General features: G+C 43.0%; 1 protein-coding gene across 4 annotated transcripts in view; it reads left to right on the top strand.

Annotated features, from left to right (window-relative positions):
* LOC106610281 (beta-1,3-N-acetylglucosaminyltransferase radical fringe) overlaps window positions 1-17,964 on the top strand; it is a 41,916-nt gene extending 23,952 nt beyond the window's left edge. For all 4 annotated transcript variants that reach the window (XM_014209559.2, XM_014209550.2, XM_045724440.1 and 1 more), the window contains 7 exons: window positions 8,058-8,106; window positions 8,307-8,409; window positions 12,558-12,711; window positions 12,860-12,945; window positions 15,805-15,970; window positions 16,073-16,158; window positions 16,481-17,964. In XM_014209559.2, coding sequence (XP_014065034.1) covers window positions 8,058-8,106; window positions 8,307-8,409; window positions 12,558-12,711; window positions 12,860-12,945; window positions 15,805-15,970; window positions 16,073-16,158; window positions 16,481-16,547 — 711 coding nt within the window. In that variant the 3' untranslated portion in view covers window positions 16,548-17,964. The remainder of the gene's footprint in view (window positions 1-8,057; window positions 8,107-8,306; window positions 8,410-12,557; window positions 12,712-12,859; window positions 12,946-15,804; window positions 15,971-16,072; window positions 16,159-16,480) is intronic.
* Window positions 17,965-19,011: the final 1,047 nt, after the last annotated feature.

Genomic DNA, 19,011 nt, shown 5'->3' with positions numbered 1-19,011 from the left:
TGAGGCTAGCAGGGTAAAGGAGAGAGAGAGATGGTTGAGGCTAGCAGGGTAAAGGAGAGAGAGAGACATGGTTGAGGCTAGCAGGGTAAAGGAGAGAGAGAGAGATGGTTGAGGCTAGCAGGGTAAAGGAGAGAGAGAGAGATGGTTGAGGCTAGCAGGGTAAAGGAGAGAGAGAGACATGGTTGAGACTAGCAGGGTAAAGGAGAGAGAGAGACATGGTTGAGGCTAGCAGGGTAAAGGAGAGAGAGAGAGATGGTTGAGGCTAGCAGGGTAAAGGAGAGAGAGAGACATGGTTGAGACTAGCAGGGTAAAGGAGAGAGAGAGACATGGTTGAGGCTAGCAGGGTAAAGGAGAGAGAGAGAGATGGTTGAGGCTAGCAGGGTAAAGGAGAGAGAGAGAGACATGGTTGAGGCTAGCAGGGTAAAGGAGAGAGAGAGAGAGACATGGTTGAGGCTAGCAGGGTAAAGGAGAGAGAGAGAAAGGGGCCAGTGTTGTCTGACTTAGAATAGTCTGGGTATTGTTTGACCCATGAATCAGCAGGTCTAGGACATGGTTGTGCAAGCCACATTTCTCCTCTCTCCTCTCTCTCTCTAAAAGGTTGAAAAAGATAGCCATTTCAAGTGTTCTATTATCAGCTATGTACAGTGTTTTAGAAATGTGCAAATAGTTGTAGTACGAATTGTGGGGGAAGATAAACAGATAGATATTGGCGGTATTTACATTGTTGTTTGTGCTCCAGTAGTTGCCCTTTCCTCATTGCAACAGGCCACAAATCGTGCTGCTGTGATTGCACATTGTGGTATTTCACCAAACAGAAATGGGAATTTATCAGTGTTTGATTTGTTTTCAAATTCTTTGTGGATCTGTGGGAAATGTGTCTCTAATATGGTCATACATTTGGTAAGAGGTCAGGAAGTGCAGCTCAGTTTCCACCTCATTTTGTGGACAGTGTGCACATATCCTGTCTTCTCTTGAGAGCCAGGTCTGCCTACGGCGACCTTTCTCTATAGCAAGGCTATGCTCACTGAGTCTGTACATAGTCAAGGATTTCTTTAATTGTGTGTCAGTCACAGTGGTCAGGTATTCTGCCACTGTGTACTCTCTGTTTAGGGCCAAATAGCATTCTAGTTTGCCCTGTTTTTTTAGTTGACCCTTTCCAGTTTGTCAAATAGTTGTCTTTTTGTTTTCTCATGATTTGGTTGGGTGTAATTATGTTGCTGTCCTGGGGCTCTGTGGGGTCTGTTTGTTTTTGTGAGCCCTAGAACTGAGCCCCAGAACCAGCTGACTGAGGGGACTGTTCTCTAGGTTAATCTCTCTGTAGGTGATGGCTTTGTTATGGAACGTTTGGGAATTGCTTCCTTTTAGGTGGTTGTAGAATTTAACGAATATTTTCTGGATTTTGATAACAAGTGGGTATAGTCCTAATTCTGCGCTGCATGTATTTGGGGTTTTGCGTAGTACACAAAGTATATTTTTGTATATTCTGCATGCAGAGTCTCAATTGGGTGTTTGTCCTATTTTGTGAATTATTGGTTGGCGAGCGGACCCCAGACCTCACAACCATAAAGGACAATGGGTTCTATAACTGATTGAAGCAATTTTTTGCCAGTTCCTAATTGGGATGTCGAGTTTTATGTTCCTTGTGATGGCATAGAAGGCCCTTCTTGCCTTGTCTCTTAGATCGTTCACAGCCTTGTGGAAGTTACCTGTGGTGTTGAGGTAGGTATAATTCTTTGTGTGCTCTAGGGCAACGGTGTCTCTATCATTTGTATTTGTTATCCTGGCCACTGGACCTTTTTTGGAACACCATTATTTTTGTCTTACTGAGATTTGTCTGACATAATCTGTGCAGAAGATCTAGGTGCTGCTGTAGGCCCTCCTTGGTTGGGGACAGAAGCACTAGATCATCTGCAAACAGTAGACATGTGATTTCTGAGTCCAGTAGGGTGAGGCCAGATGCTGAAGACTGTTCTAGTGCCCTTGCCAATTCGTTGATATACACTGAGTGTACAAAACATGACAAGACTGAGCAGGTGAATCCAGGTGAAAGCTATGATTCCTTATTGAGGTCAGTGTAGATGAAGGGGAAGAGACAGGTTATTGAAGGATTTTTAAGCCTTGAGAGAATTGAGACATGGATTGTGTATGTGTGCCATTTAGAGGGTGAATGGGCAAGACAAAATATTTAAGTGCCTTTGAATGGGGTATGGTAGTAGGTGGCAGGTGCACTGGTTTGAATGTGTCAAGAACTGCAATGCTGCTGGGTTTTTGACGCTCAACAGTTTCCTGTGTGTACCAAGAATGGTCCCCCACCCAAAAGACATCCAGCCAGCTTGACACAACTGTGGGAAGCATTGGAGTCATCATGGGCCAGCATCCCCGTGGAACGCTTTCAACACCTTGTAGTCCAAGCCCTGATGAATTGAGCCTGTTCTGAGGGAAAAAGGGAGTGCAACTCAATATTATGAAGGTGTTCCTAATGTTTTGTACACGCAGTGTATATGTTGAAGAGGGTGGGGCTCAAGCTGCGTCTCTGTCTCACCCCCTGTGTTTATTGCCATTTTAACTGCTCACTTGTTGTTTGTGTCAATTTGTATAGCAGAACCTCATGCCAAATGGAGTCAACTTATTTTTTTAATCAACAAAGCATGAGAAGTCTTTGCTTTTGTTTGTTAGTCAATAAGGGTGTGCAGGGTGTATACGTGCTCTGTCGTACAGTGTGAGGTTGGCCATGCGTTTGGATTGGAACAGTGAGGAGCCAATATGAGGAAGATGTGTTTTTTATAAGCAAACGTGAAGATAAACTGGCGACTGTACAAGTATTTACAACAGGACAGGACAAAATACAAACTCTCCAACCCAAAAAGGTCTGTGGTGTTGATGGTAAACTCAATTAAATAGGAAAATATACAAACCACAAATTCCAAACAAAGTTGAGACAAATTTGATCCCAATAGTGACAGTGCTGTTGATACAGATTCCAATCTCGGAATAATCCTTTGCAGTATCATCAACAGCAGACTCCAACATTTCCTCATTTGGGTGACCAGACCTTGGTTCAAATATTGGGGAAGATGCCAGAGCTGAGGATAATGTTGAAGAGTTTAAGAATAGCCAATTTGAATTTGTGGTCTCTATATTTTCTCATTTTGTTTAGGTTACCATCAACACCACAGGACTTTTGGGGTTGGAGGGTTTGTATTTTATCCTGTAGCTCATTCAATGCAATTAGAGAATCCAGTTTGTTTTCGTAGTCTTTAATTACTGATTCTAAGTTTAGTAAATTATCATTTATATGCTTTTGTTCTTGGTTCTTTGTTATGTGGCTGAAAGGGTTGGAGAAGGGGTTTTTCCGTACATCTCCATTTTGGATAGGTACAGTGGGGGGGAAAAGTATTTGATCCCTTGCTGATTTTGTACGTTTGCCCACATACAAAGAAATGATCAGTCTATCATTTTAATGGTAGGTTTATTTGAACAGTGAGAGACAGAATAACAACTAAAAAATCCAGAAAAACACATGTCAAAAATGTTATAAAATGATTTGCATTTTAATGAGGGAAATAAGTATTTGACCCCTCTGCAAAACATGACTTAGTACTTGGTGGCAAAACCCTTGTTGGCAATCACAGAGGTCAGACGTTTATTGTAGTTGGCCACCAGGTTTGCACACATCTCAGGAGGGATTTTGTCCCACTCCTCTTTGCAGATCTTCTCCAAGTCATTAAGGTTTCGAGGCTGACGTTTGGCAACTCGAACCTTCAGCTCCCTCCACAGATTTTCTATGGGATTAAGGTCTGGAGACTGGCTAGGCCACTCCAGGACCTTAATGTGCTTCTTCTTGAGCCACTCCTTTGTTGCCTTGGCCGTGTGTTTTGGGTCATTGTCATGCTGGAATACCCATCCACGACCCATTTTCAATGCCCTGGCTGAGGGAAGGAGGTTCTCACCCAAGATTTGACGGTACATGGCCCCGTCCATCGTCCCTTTGATGGGGTGAAGTTGTCCTGACCCCTTAGCAGAAAAACACCCCCAAAGCATAATGTTTCCACCTCCATGTTTGACGGTGGGGAGTGTGTTCTTGGGGTCATAAGCAGCATTCCTCCTCTTACAAACACGGTGAGTTGAGTTGATGCCAAAGAGCTCCATTTTGGTCTCATCTGACCACAACACTTTCACCAGTTGTCCTCTGAATCATTCAGATGTTCATTGGCAAACTTCAGAAGGGCATGTATATGTATTCTTGAGCAGGGGGACCTTGCGGGCGCTGCAGGATTTCAGTCCTTCACGGCGTAGTGTGTTACCAATTGTTTTCTTGGTGACTATGGTCCCAGCTGCCTTGAGATCATTGACAAGATCCTGCTGTGTAGTTCTGGGCTGATTCCTCACCGTTCTCATAATCATTGGAACCCCACGAGGTGAGATCTTGCATGGAGCCCCAGGCCGAGGGATGTTGACAGTTCTTTTGTGTTTCTTCCATTTGTGAATAATCGCACCAAATGTTGTCACCTTATCACCAAGCTGCTTGGCGATGGTCTTGTAGCCCATTCCAGCCTTGTGTAGGTCTACAATCTTGTCCTGACATCCTTGGAGAGCTCTTTGGTCTTGGCCATGGTTGAGAGTTTGGAATCTGATTGATTGATTGCTTCTGTGGACAGGTGTCTTTTTTTACAGGTAACAAGCTGCGGTTAGGAGCACTCCCTTTAAGAGTGTGCTCCTAATCTCAGCTCATTACCTGTATAAAAGACACCTGGGAGCCAGAAATCTTTCTGATTGACAGGGGGTCAAATACTTATTTCCCTCATTAAAATGCAAATCAATTTATAACACTTTTGACATGCGTTTTTCTGGATATTTTTGTTGTTATTCTGTCTCTCACTGTTCAAGTAAACCTACCATTAAAATTATAGACTGATCATTTCTTTATCAGTGGGCAAACGTACAAAATCAGCAGGGGATCAAATACTTTTTTCCCCTCACTGTAGCTCTTCGTAGTTTTTTTTCTTCAGTCACATTGAGCTGTTATCTGTCATGTTGTTCCTTGTTCTTTCTTAGTGTATTTCTGGCCTGTTCTAGTGCTTCACCATAGTGAAGGACTAAGCTATGTTTTTCTGGGTAGTTGGTTGGATAGTTTTCAAAATGTTTTGTTTGAAGCATTCTTCAGCAAACCATTTTTAATTGTTGTTAGTTTTCTTAGGTTTTCTGCTTGAATATTTAAATGTGATATGTTAGCTGATAGGTCAAATATACTGTTCAGGCTTCCTACTGCTAAGTTTACTCCTTCACTATAGCAGGGAAACATTTTGTCCAGGAAGTTGTCTAGGAGGGATTGGATTTGTTGTTGGCCAATAGTTTTTCGGTAGGTTGTGATTTTGCTGTGGTCTGATAGGTGTCAGTTGGCTGACCTTGAACGCTCTGAGACTCTGGGTTGAGGTCAGTGATAAAGTAGTCTCCAGCACTACTGCCAAAAGATGAGCTATAGTCTGGTGTACCTACTGTATGAGTCCTATTGAAGCCTACCATTGACTATGTGCAGACCCAGCGTGCGACAGCTGCTGGAATTGTGACCCTCATTTTAGCATCGTATGAAATTACAGTAGGCTACCGGTAGCCTGTATCAATTACGCTTTTCAGACATAATGGAATGTGGCCCCTTGAAAGCGCTATGGCATGTTTGTCTGTCTGTCTGTTAGGGTAGGCTACACTACTTTTTTTTTTTAAATGCCGACACAAAACCTTCTCTCGTAATTTTAACTGACATTTTACTTGCCTGTAAAGAACTTCTGAAGCAGGACTTAAGTCCATCACTAGGCAACCAGAACAGTCAATCAAAATATCTTGAGCTGACCACTCTCTCCTAAAAAAACAGGCAGGGCAATTCAAGCATAGCCAATATGCAGTGATAATGGGCCTATAGCCTACTGCACAAACCTCATTGCTACAGAACTTTTTTTAATTGGTTAATGTTGCATAGGCTTATGTTTTTTTAAGTCATGTAAAAAGAAATCTGAGTGGTTGATCTCGGCTTGCATGTTTTGGCTCTCCTCTTGGGGCTGCTCGTCTGCGGGGCTGTTTGAGGAGCGGGTGTGATCCGACTCGCTCGGGATGGTGGGTTCGTCACCACAATTGAGCTTCTCCTGCTGTTCTCTCTCTTTGATCCTGTGAAAGTCCTGCTGAAACGGTTTGAGGTTTCCCTGCACCATAACTGTTCCAGACTTGTACAGGTTGAAACAGGCTGTCTCGGTGTCCTCAATGTCCAGTATTCTGAGTTCCACCCTGAATTAATACCCTCTCTCTTGACAGAGGGGTAGTGTGCTCTTATGGCCCTGTGCCGTGCCAGGGACTGGTCGGTGTGGAAGATGAGGTTGTTTAGCAAATAGTGTCTCTGGATATTCCTTGTGGAGCTTCTATTTGTACTTTTTACATGCAGGATAATTTTTAAATTCTGGCGTGAACTGTACTTTGATGGCCTCTGCGTAGGGATGTGGCCTCTGCGTAGGGATGTGGCCTCTGCGTAGGGATGTGGCCTCTGCGTAGGGATGTGGCCTCTGCGTAGGGATGTGGCCTCTGCGTAGGGATGTGGCCTCTGCGTAGGGATGTGGCCTCTGCGTAGGGATGTGGCCTCTGCGTAGGGATGTGGCCTCTGCATAGGGATGTGGCCTCTGCATAGTGGTGTGGCCTCTGCGTAGGGGTGTGAGGCCTGTTCATTTGGGTTGAGGAGGCTGTGGTGCTCTGCTGCCATTGTTGTATTTAAGGGCATTAGCAACTCTCACTTCACACCTCCGTTAAATTGAAATTGCTGCCGGGACGTCTGTCCTGTCCCAACTAAGCATTTGAGCCTTCATATAGTAAAATACCGTATCTTCTAGTAAAATCTCTAGAGATGATTGTAATATTGTTCAATTAATTATTGGCCTGGGAAGTAGCTACAGATTGGAAATCTACTCAATCAGTTGTAGGTTGGGTGGTATTTAGGTTTTTGCTGTGCTTTTTCTGCTGGTTGCTGGTTAGTCCTTAGCAGTCTTTATCTGCTGGTTGTTGTGTTGCTGGGTAGTCCTTGGCAGGCTTTATCCCCTGGTTGTTGTGTTGCTGGGTAGTCCTTGGCAGTCTTTATCCCCTGGTTGTTGTGTTGCTGGGTAGTCCTTGGCAGTCTTTACCTCCTGGTTGTTGTGTTGCTGGGTAGTCCTTGGCAGTCTTTACCTGCTGGTTGCTGGGTAGTCCTTGGCAGTCTTTACCTGCTGGTTGCTGGGTAGTCCTTGGCAGTCTTTATCTGCTGGTTGTTGTGTTGCTGGGTAGTCCTTGGCAGTCTTTACCTGCTGGTTGCTGGGTAGTCCTTGGCAGTCTTTACCTGCTGGTTGCTGGGTAGTCCTTGGCAGTCTTTACCTGCTGGTTGCTGGGTAGTCCTTGGCAGTCTTTATCTGCTGGTTGTTGTGTTGCTGGGTAGTCCTTGGCAGTCTTTATCTGCTGGTTGTTGTGTTGCTGGGTAGTCCTTGGCAGTCTTTATCTGCTGGTTGTTGTGTTGCTGGGTAGTCCTTGGCAGTCTTTATCTGCTGGTTGTTGTGTTGCTGGGTAGTCCTTGGCAGGCTTTATCCCCTGGTTGTTGTGTTGCTGGGTAGTCCTTAGCAGTCTTTGCCTGCTGGTTGTTGTGTTGCTGGGTAGTCCTTAGCAGTCTTTGCCTGCTGGTTGTTGTGTTGCTGGGTAGTCCTTAGCAGTCTTTGCCTGCTGGTTGTTGTGTTGCTAGGTAGTCCTTGGCAGTCTTTAGCAGTAAGAATCCTTTCCAGGTGTTTCTGCCCAAATTCAAGGTTGTACGTTTGAGTTCCGTTACCACCACCACCTCTCTCTCTCTCTCTCTCTCTCTCTCTGTGTGTGTTTGTGTCCTCAAGACCTTTATATTGAGTTCCTTTAACACCATCTCTCTTTCTCTGTGTTTGTGTCCTCAAGACCTTTATATTGAGTTCCTTTAACACCATCTCTCTTTCTCTGTGTTTGTGTCCTCAAGACCTTTATATTGAGTTCCTTTAACACCATCTCTCTTTCTCTGTGTTTGTGTCCTCAAGACCTTTATATTCACAGATGGGGAGGATCAGGAGCTGAGGAGGAGAGCAGGTAAGACGATACACTCTTCCAAAGGTGGACAATGGAAGTACAAATAGGAGAGCAATTATTGTGTCACTGTACCTTTGTGATTGATGTTCTTAGAGAGGCTCATAATATGTTATCAGGGATATGTGTATTTGATACTCCGTTATAACTGTCTCAGTAGTAAGATAAGTAGGCTCAACACCCTTTCTTATTCTCTCTGTCAGGGGCTAACGTCATCAACACTAACTGTTCAGCAGCACACACACGGCAGGCGCTGTGCTGTAAGATGTCTGTGGAATACGACAAGTTCATCGAGTCACAGAGGAAGTGAGTGTTCAGTCACACTTTACCTTACTGCCTGTGTAACCGGTGGGATTTGAACCCAGGTCTCTCACGGGAGAAACCCACGTCTTGACCATAACACCAAGAGGAAATTCCCTTTTGGGCTGACACTGATTTTGATCTCGCAGGCGAGTCTACCTCATTACGTGAGCATGAGTAGCCATGCCTGCTACACCTGTTATTCCCCATCACATGCTAACAACTTAACTATAGATTAAGTCATTCATTATAATTGGCCAATAAGAAGCCAATTCAGAAGAAGTTCATTTTTACTCCTGCCTTGATCAGAGACCTGAAGAAGTCCCACTTGCTTTGTGTTTAAAGCCCAGTGCAGTCAGAACATGATTTTCCGGTGTTTTATATTTATTGTATTTCCATACATAATGATGAGCTGTTTGAAAAGACCACCTGAAGTTTCAGCTTGTTTTGGAGGGATGGAGTTTTGGCCTGACTGGTGACATTCCAGGCAGTAAATTAGTTAATAGACCAATAAAAAGTGTTCTAAAGCTCTCTGCCAATTTATTTATTTAACCTTTATTTATCTAGGCAAGTCAGATAAATAAATTCTTATTTACAATGACGGCCTAGGAACAGTGGGTTAACTGCCTTGTTCAGAGGCAGAACGACAGATTCTTACCTTGTCAGCTCGGGGATTCGATCTTGCAACCTTTCAGTTGCTGGCCCAACGCTCTAACCACTAGGCTACCTGCCACCAATAACAGCTTGTTTTCAGTTTTCCTCTCCCCACTCTGACCGATTCTAGACAGCCCTAGCAACATTCTTGCTTGAGAAATGTCTCCTTGGTAAGAAGCTATTCTTGTTTCCTTTTGAAGATTTTAATTGAAAACAATCACAGTAAGGTACTTAATTGTTACCCAGAAATGATTTCATATTGGGAAACGGCTGCATTGGGCCTTTAATCCTGCTGCCTTTGTGAAGAGTACTGAGCCCCCCTAGTTTCAGGAGACTGCCTGTCTAATGTAAAGAAATACGTCTCTTTCTTTAATGCTGAGAAAAGGCCTATTTTGAGTTTTGACACATCTACTCATTCCCGTGGTCCCGTGTGGCTCAGTTGGTAGAATATGGTGTTTGCAACGCCAGGGTTGTGGGTTCGATTCCCACAGGGGACCAGTACGGAGAAAAAAATGTATGATATGTATGAAATGTATGCATTCACTACTGTAAGTCGCTCTGGATAAGAGCGTCTGCTAAATGACTAAAATGTAATTCCAGGGTTTTTCTTTATTTTTACTATTTTCTACATTGTAGAATAATAGTGAAGACATCAGAACTATGAAATAACACATGGAATCATGTAGTAACTAAAAAAAGTGTTAAGCAAATCAAAATATATTTCTTCAAAGTAGCCACCCTTTGCCTTGATGACAGCTTTGCCCACTCTTGGCATTCTCTCAACCAGCTTTGAGGTAGTCACCTGGAATGCATTTCAATTAACAGGTGTGCCTTGATAAAAGTTAATTTGTGGATTTTCTTTACTTCTTAATGCGTTTGAGCCAATCAGTTGTGTTGTGACGAGGTAGGGTTGGAATACAGAAGATAGCCCTATTTGGTAAAATACCAAGTCCATATTATGGCAAGAACAGCTCAAATAAGCAAAGAGAAATTACAGTCCATCATTACTTTAAGACATGAAGGTCAGTCAATCTGCAAAATGTTAACAAATTTGAAAGTTTCTTCAAGTGCAATCACAAAAACCATCAAGCGCTATAATGAAACTGGCTCTCATGAGGACTGCCACAGGAAAGGAAGACCCAGACTTACCTCTGCTGCAGAGGATAAGATCATTAGAGTTACCAGCCTCAGAAATTGCAGCCCAAATAAATGCTTCACAGAGTTCAAGTAACAAGACACATCTCCACACCAACTGTTCAGAGAGTGCGTGAATCAGGCCTTCATGGTTGAATTGCTGCAAAGAAACCACTACTAAAGGACACCAATAATCAGAAGAGACTTACTTGGGTCAAGAAACATGAGCAATGGACATTAGCCGGTGGAAATCTGTCCTTTGGTCTGATGAGTCCAAATGTGAGATTTTTGGTTCCAACCGCCGTGTCATTGTGAGACGCAGAGTAGGTGACCGGATGATCTCCACATGTGTGGTTCCCATCGTGAAGCATGGAGGAGGTGGTGTGATGTTGTGGGGGTGCTTTGCTGGTGACACTGTCTGTGATATATTAAGAATTCAAAACACACTTAACCAGCATGGCTACCACAGCATTCTGCAGCGACACACCATCACATCTGGTTTGTGCTTAGTGGGACTATAATTAGTTTTTCATCAGGACAATGACACAACACACCTTCAGGCTGTAAAGGGCTATTTGACCAAGAAGGAGAGTGATGGAGCACTGCATCAGATGACATGGCCTCCACAATAACCTGACCTCAACCCAATTGAAATGGTTTGGGATGAGTTGGACCGCAGAGTGAAGGAAAAGCAGCCAAGTGCTCAGCATATGAAATCAAATGTGGGAACTCCAAGACTGTTGGAAAAGCATTCCAGGTAAAGCTGGTTGAGAGAATGCCGAGAGTGTCCAACGCTGTCATCAAGGCAAAGGGTGGCTGGCTACTTTGAAGAATCTCAAATATAAAATATATTTTGATTTGTTTAACACTTTTTTGGTTACTACATGATTTAATTTATGTTATTTAATAGGGTTTGTCTTCACTATTATTCTACACTGTACAAAATAGTAAAAATAAAGAAAAACCCTTAAATTAGTAGGTGTGTCCAAACCTTTGACCAGTACTGTATATAGAAAAGTATTTGGCCACCCCTTCAAATTAGTGGATTCGGATATTTCAGCCATATCCGTTGCTGACAGGTGTATAAAATAGAGCACACAGCCATGCAATCTCCATTGACAAACATTGGCAGTAGAATGGCCGTACTGAAGAGCTCAGTGATTTTCAACATGGCACCGTCATAGGATGCCACCTTTCTAACAAGTCAGTTCGTCAAATTTCTGCCCTGCTAGAGCTGCCCCAGTCAACTATAAGTGCTGTTATTGTGAAGTGGAAACATCTAGGAGCAACAATGGCTCAGCCGCAAAGTGGTAGGCCACAGAAGCTTACAGAACAGGACCGCTGACTGCTGTAGTGCTTAGCGCATACAATTAGTCTGTCCTCGGTTGCAACACTCTACTGAGTTCCAAACTGCTTCTGGAAGCAGCGTCAGCACAAGAATTGTTTGTTGGCAGCTTCGTGAAATGGGTTTCCATGGCTGAGCAGCTGCACACAAGCCTAACTAAGTTCACCATGCGTCGGCTGGAGTGGTGTAAAGCTTGACGCCATTGGACTCTGGAGCAGTGGAAACTGGGTTTGGCGGATGACAGGAGAACACTACCTGCCCCAATGCATATTGCCAACTGTAGAGTTTGGTGGAGGAGGAATAATGGTCTGGGGCTGATTTTCAAGGTTCGGGCTAGGCCCCTTAGTTCCAGTGAAGGGAAATGTTAACGCTATAGCATACAATGACATTCTAGGCCATTCTGTGCTTCCAACTTTGTGACAACAGTTTGGGGAAGGCCCTTTCCTGTTTCAGCATGATAATGCCTCCGCACACAAAGCGAGGTCCATACAAATAGGTGTGGAAGAACTTTACTGGCCTGCACAGAGCCCTGACCTCAACCCCGTCAAACACCTTTAGGATGAATTGTAACACTGACTGTGCGCCAGGCCTAATCGCCCAACATCAGTGCTCTAATGCACTTTTGGCTGAAATTGAAGTCCCCGCAGCAATGTTTTAAAATCTAATGGAAAGCCTTCCCAGAAGAGTGGAGGCTGTTATAGAAGCAAAGGGGGGACTAACCATATTAATGGCCATGATTTTGCAATGAGATGTTCGACAAACAGGTGTCCACATACTTTTGGTCATGTAGTGTATATCTTAGATTCTCTGTGTGGTTGGTTAAGGAGGCCAACAGATGAATAGGACTATATGTCTCCACATCCCTCTGCCAATCATAGGCATTATTTGAAAACATGGACACATTTGTTCCAGTCCCATGTCCTGTACTTGTTACTTGATGAACACCATCACTGTGTCAGTAACACTTTATAACTTTATAATAACTGTTTATGTAATGGCTTGCATCTACCCCCCCCCCCAGGTGGTTCTGCCATATGGATGATGATAACTATGTGATTGTACCCAGTCTGCTGAAGCTGCTGTCCTCCTACCATCACACGCAGGATGTTTACCTGGGCAGGCCCAGCCTCGACCACCCCATAGAGGCCGCAGAGAGGGTCAAGAGTGACGGATCTGTGAGTACATCCAGTGTCAGTGCGTTTGTCTCTTTCTCCATTCCTTCCATCTGTCGTTCTGTCTATACCTCCCTTCCTGTCTCTCTCTAACCCTCTCATTCTCTCTGACCCTCTCTCGTTCTCTCTGACCCTTGTTTTCTTCTCCCAGGTGTCAGTGAAGTTCTGGTTTGCTACAGGAGGAGCAGGGTTCTGTATCAGTCGTGGTCTGGCCCTCAAGATGAGTCCATGGGCTAGGTGAGTTTTAACAGTTTAACATTTTCAATGTTCTTCAGATGCACATATTATTGTGGCTGTTAAAGGTTAATTAAATGTAAAGGCAAAAATGTAGATTTCCGCCTAAATAGACACACCCAAAAGTAACTGCTTTTAATGAGCAGTTAAATAAGGACATGCATGAACTTGGTATCACACCTGATAAGGACATGGTCAGAACATAGGAATGGCACAGTTCAGATCACACAAGATCAAGCACACACAAAGTAACTGTTTTTTTAGTGTTTTTTTATGTAATCTTTCATGGACAAGCTATAAGTAAATGATTGATGAATAGAGATGGAAACTCATCAGATGCCTTCCACAACAAGTCAAACACTTCTGGGAAACAAATGTGATTGATAGAAACAACAGCTATAACTTTACAGATGTTTTAATAAGAGGTATAAAAACAACATTTCTACCATATCAACTTCTTCCAAACATTGTGGTGGTGTCAGGGGACATCCAAGTGTCCTTTCAACCTCCCAAACATCATCATCCTGATCATCCTCTCTGTGGGGAATAAAATACAGGAATATAATAGGATCAATATTGCAGTTGACAAATTTTACAAAACTGCATTATTCTAATATAAAAGCAATATACTGAAAGATGACACCCAGCCTAAACTGTGTTACACATTCCCTGCTGGTGACTTTTGGCATCTCACAGCCCTCTCTCAGAGACTAACTCTAAATGTCTAACTTCTTCAGTATACAGGCCAGCGAGATTGTAGACTGGCCCTTCACAACTGGCCAGGTGAGTGCAGCAAGCTCACCTCTGTCCACAAAGTATCTCAGAGTAGGAGTGCTGATCTAGGAGCAGTTTTGCTTTTTAGATCATAATGAATAAGATTATTTGGACACTGTCTGGAAAGTGCCTCACACAGAGGTGTGAAACACACACAGACACAATGCAAATAGTGTGTGGGGGGGGGGCAAGGCAGAGTAGTATTTTTGTTTTCAGCCATCAATAATGTGTTTTTGCTCAATCTGTTTGGGTGGGCCTGGCAGGGGTGGGCACAGTACTCCCCTGCCTCCTAGTGGAAAACTAATTTGAATTATATGGCACAAACAGGACACAGTTACATAGACCTATACTGTGTGTAGGCTATACATACAGTTCAAAACACCAAAAAGTAGACCATAACAAAACAACATTACTGTTCTGTAAAAGCAATATACTAGCCTATACAAAGCAAACAGTGGGACACAGGTAGCCTACCTTTAGAAACAAAGTAACAAAGGTCATGAGAATTTGGTTACACAGAATATATCCAACTTTTAGCAGCCTAGAAGGCCAGCATTCCGGAGTCGCAACTTCACTGTTAACATTGAGACTGGTGTTTTGTGGGTACTATTTATGAAGCTGCCAGTTGAGGACTTGTGAGGCATCTGCTTCTCAAACTAGACACTCTAATGTACTTGTCCTCTTGCTCAGTTGTGCACCGGGGCCTCCCATTCCTCTTTCTATTCTGTTTAGAGACAGTTTGCTCTGTTCTGTGGAGGGAGTAGTACACAGCGTTGTACAAGATCTTCAGTTTCTTGGCAATTTCTTGCATGGAATAGCCTTCCTTTCTCAGAACAAGAATAGACTGATGAGTTTCAGAAGAAAGGTCTTTGTTTCTGGTCATTTTGAGCCTGTAATCGAACACACAAATGCTGATGCTCCAGATACTCAACTAGTGTAAAGAAGGCCAGTTTTATTGCTTCTTTAATCAGAACAACAGTTTTCAGCTGTGCTAACATAATTGCAAAAGGGTTTCTAATGATCAATTAGCCTTTTAAAATTATAAACTTGGATTAGCTAACACAACGTGCCATTGGAATACAGGAGTGATGGTTGCTGATAATGGGCCTCTGTACGCCTATGTAGATATTCCATTTAAAAAAATCAGCCGTTTCCAGTTACAATAGTCATTTTGGGGCGGCAGGTAGCCTATTGGTTAGAGCGTTGGACTTGTAACTGAAAGGGTGCAAGATCGAATCCCTGAGCTGACAAGGTAAAAATCTGTCGTTCTGCCCCTGAACAAGGCAGTTAACCCACTGCTCCTAGGCCGTCATTGAAAATAAGAATTTGTTCTTTACTGACTTGCCTAGTTAAATAAAGGTAAAATAAAAAATAATAAAAATGTACAAAATTAACAATGTGTACACTGTATTTCTGACCAATTTGAAGTTATTTTAATGGACAAAAAAATTGTTTTTCTTTCAAAAACAAGGACATTTCTAAGTGACCCCAAACTTTTGAGCGATTAGTGTGTATAAAACATGTAAGTACTTTGGAATGATAGACAGGATATAGGATACACAGGACAGGACACCGCTATACTGTAAATACAAAGCACAAATAAGCAGACCACAACTATATAAAACATACTAAATACATATAGTATAGAAAGTTTACAAAATAATTTACTTACAGATCTAAAACGGAATCCAATCCTTCTAGAAAACATTTTTCTCAGCCGAGTCAGTAATCTTGGTCCAGGTCGCCCTCAGCATCTGTGTCTGACTCCCAAAACATTTCCTCCAAAGCCTCTTTCTCAGTATACCTGCTTTTGTCATATTTTTACCCCCCTGTTGGGTAGTTTCCAACTGCTGCATCCATTAGAATTGTTGTTAAAACCGTTGCTACATATACTGTAGATACAGTAAACATGAAAAGACCTTGGGAATCGATAGAACATCGCTCAGAGATACACAAATATTACAACATTCAAAATGGGGGAATCTTTCCTTTAAGCTATTACGCCAAACTGTTTTGAGCAGTTCACTCACTACCTCTTCCCTCCTTCTCTCTCTCCTTTCTTTTCCTCTCCCCTCCTCCTCCCCCCAGTCTGGGGAACTTCATCAGCACGGCGGAGAAGATCCGTCTCCCTGACGACTGCACCATGGGTTACATCATCGAGGCGCTGCTGGAGGTGACACTGACACACACACACCTATTCCACTCCCACCTGGAGAACCTGCAGAGGCTTCCCACGGACACCGTGCTGGAGCAGGTAGGGGTGGGGAGAGAAATAGAGGGAGACAGAGAGAGAAAGAAATACAACAGCTCCCAATTGTTTTCAGTCATCAAAGACAAACTGTGTGTGTGTGTCTAGGTCACATTGAGCTACGGGGGTTTTGAGAACAGGAGGAATGTGATCAGCATTGGAGGAGCCTTCTCTCTGGTGGAGGACCCGTCACGGTAAACACACATTCTCCCAACATCCACCTAACATCCATTGAACATTTACCCAACATTGTCTGGCACAAGAAAATTACATGACACTGGTTTGCTTAACCTCTGCTGAATTGTGAGTGACATGTGAATGGTTATCCCCTCTCTCTCCACCAACTCTTTTCTTTGTCATACCATTTCCCTCTCTCTCCCCGTCCGTATCCCCTCTCTCTACTTCCATCTGCCCTCTCTCTCTCTTTCTCCCTCCCCTCAATATCTCTCTCCCTCAATCTCTTTCTGGCTCCATCTCTCCTCTCTCCCTCCGTCTGCCCTCTGTCTCTCTCTCTAGATTTAAGACTGTCCACTGCCTCCTCTACCCAGAGACTGACTGGTGTCCTAGTAAGGGGCACCATTGATGGCCACTACAGTACAGCATATCTACATTACTTCCTACCGGCCTGGTTGACTGGTGTCCCTGTGTATGCTAGCTATATCATTGCCATGGCAAAATAATGTCAAGGCCAAACCCCTACAGAACCACTTTCCTCAGATCAAATGGCTAGATGTCTGTGGGTCTTTGAGAGGACATGAGGCGAGACAAGATGAGGTAACTGGAGTGAGGATCACTTTGGTCATGGTGGGATGATGAAGAAACACCCCACTACTCTTTCTTATCACTCCTGTACCCTCCACTCAACGCAGGAAGTTGTCGCTGTTGGCTGTTGCCGTAGCGATGTTTCACCACTCATTGCTTTTGTTGTAGCTTTGAATCCCAAACACACTATTGTGGTCCAGAGATGTCTTTGAAGAAGTATTAATGTATTTAAATGACTGTTGAAAAGGTACCTTAAGACGCTGAACATGGTGAAATGTATTTGCTTTTTGGTCCCAAAAATGTACTTGACTGGTGTTTTATTATGAGGGCCCATGACCAGAAATCATCAGAGGTGAATATCTGATATCAGTGTTACATTAAGTAATGCCTGAGAGTCATTTGTGACTGTTTAACGGAGTCAAGAACGTAGCGTAAGCTCACTCCACAGCTTGCTTGAAATGATCCTTTTGCATAGGTCAAACGTGTGTTTGTGAGCAGAGGATTGCTAGTCCCCTGGTATGGGGACAGGGACAGTGGAGGAAGCCATACTGTTAGCAGCATACTGACATCAGTTTCACTTTACAGACAACCCTTGTGCCCCTCATGTCCTGAAGTTAATTTCTTACCAGAAGAGGTTTCAAACTGGTGTGTGTACATGTGTGTGTGCAACCTAACTACTCAGTCAGAATGATTTTAACGTCTTATAGCCAAAGATGCCAGTGCCTTATGTTTCAGTCAACTGGACTTTGGAAATGCACATGACAAATGTTTTATAGGAATGAAACTGTGAGAGTACTGTATGAATAAATGTATGAATAATACACACAGCCCTGCAGTAACCAAAACAGACTCTGAACATGAGCACACTATCTTAAAGATCATGCATTAGATATTGTTGTTGCCTCGAAGTGTTTCCCACAATGCATGTTACAAGTTATTTCTCTGTCAAAAAGACTACACGTTTTGCACTCATCTCAATTTCCTGTGTGTAATATTTCTGTGTATTAAAACTTACGGTAGTGTTGTAATGCTTGAGCTGGAAGTACATGTCTTTTCCTTTTTGCACAGAAACACTAGAATCCAAATACAGAATCTCTCTTTCCCCGCTGCAGGTCAGTGTCAGAGGGAGAGTCAGACTCCAGTTAGGATGTGATTTTTCCTCATCTTCTGTCCTCCTTTTTACCATTGATGTATTATTTTGTGTTGAATAAAGCATGTTTTGCAGCATTACAAAACAACACCACTACTCTCTAGTCTCTTTGCTTCAGATTCATAGTTGTTTTTATCATAATTAAGACAATCTCAAGTACATACACAGTGATGTACAACAGGACAGTGGAACAATGCTGGTGTACTTACTGTTCTTATTACAGAAAATACTAATGAAAGAGGCAGATCTGTTTTGAGGTTACATAATCAGCTTGGTTCTCACCCTTTGGAACAACATGTGCTTGGCCCATGAAATTTGTCAGTGAGCTAATCCAGTGTTTCCCAACTCCCCAGACAGTACACATTCACATTTTAGCCCTGACAAACACCTGATTCCACTTGTCAACTAACCATCAAGCCTTACCTCTATACATATCTACCTCTATCACTCCAGTATCCCTGCACATTGTAAATATGCTACTGGAACTGACCCTGTATATAGTATACTTACTTACTTTCTCCTGTTCTTATTTTTTTGTGTGCTTTTGTTTTACCTTATGTAATTGTTTTGTATTACATTTACTAATTACTGCATTGTTGGGTTTAGTGCTTGAAAGAAAGGCATTTCACTGTACTTGTGCACGTGACATTGAAACTTGATTCAACTCATTGAGGGATTCAAGTGTGTTTGTCCAGGGCCACGACAAAAATGTGTGCTGTTGGGGATTCTTGAGAACTGGAGTTAGGAAAAACTGAGTTAGTGCATTGAGGCCTATGTAATGTTTGACTGGAACATAATGGTCCAGATGGCATTAGATTTATGCCTGATTACTTCACACTCCACTTTACCCTATCATAAGCTGCCATCAATCCAACCTCATTTTCAGCAGAGTGGGACGATTACTCTGAGATAATTGCTTTATGCACTGGGGTAGTAATTTCTCCCTCACGAGCTAGGTTTCCATCCAATTGACGACAGATATTCATGTGAATATTCTAATATCGGCATAAAGAAATATGCACATTTTTCCGCCAGAGATGTTTCCGTCAAATTGACTTGCTGCGGGTAAAAGTTTGTGCGTGATGAGGTAGTGCACATAAAAATACCTTTTGCAGTTACACATGTACCGAATAAA

Source organism: Salmo salar, chromosome ssa01 (assembly GCF_905237065.1).
Source record: "Salmo salar chromosome ssa01, Ssal_v3.1, whole genome shotgun sequence".
Classification (NCBI taxonomy): Eukaryota; Metazoa; Chordata; class Actinopteri; order Salmoniformes; family Salmonidae; genus Salmo; species Salmo salar.
This window is presented reverse-complemented; position numbering and strand designations above follow the sequence as displayed.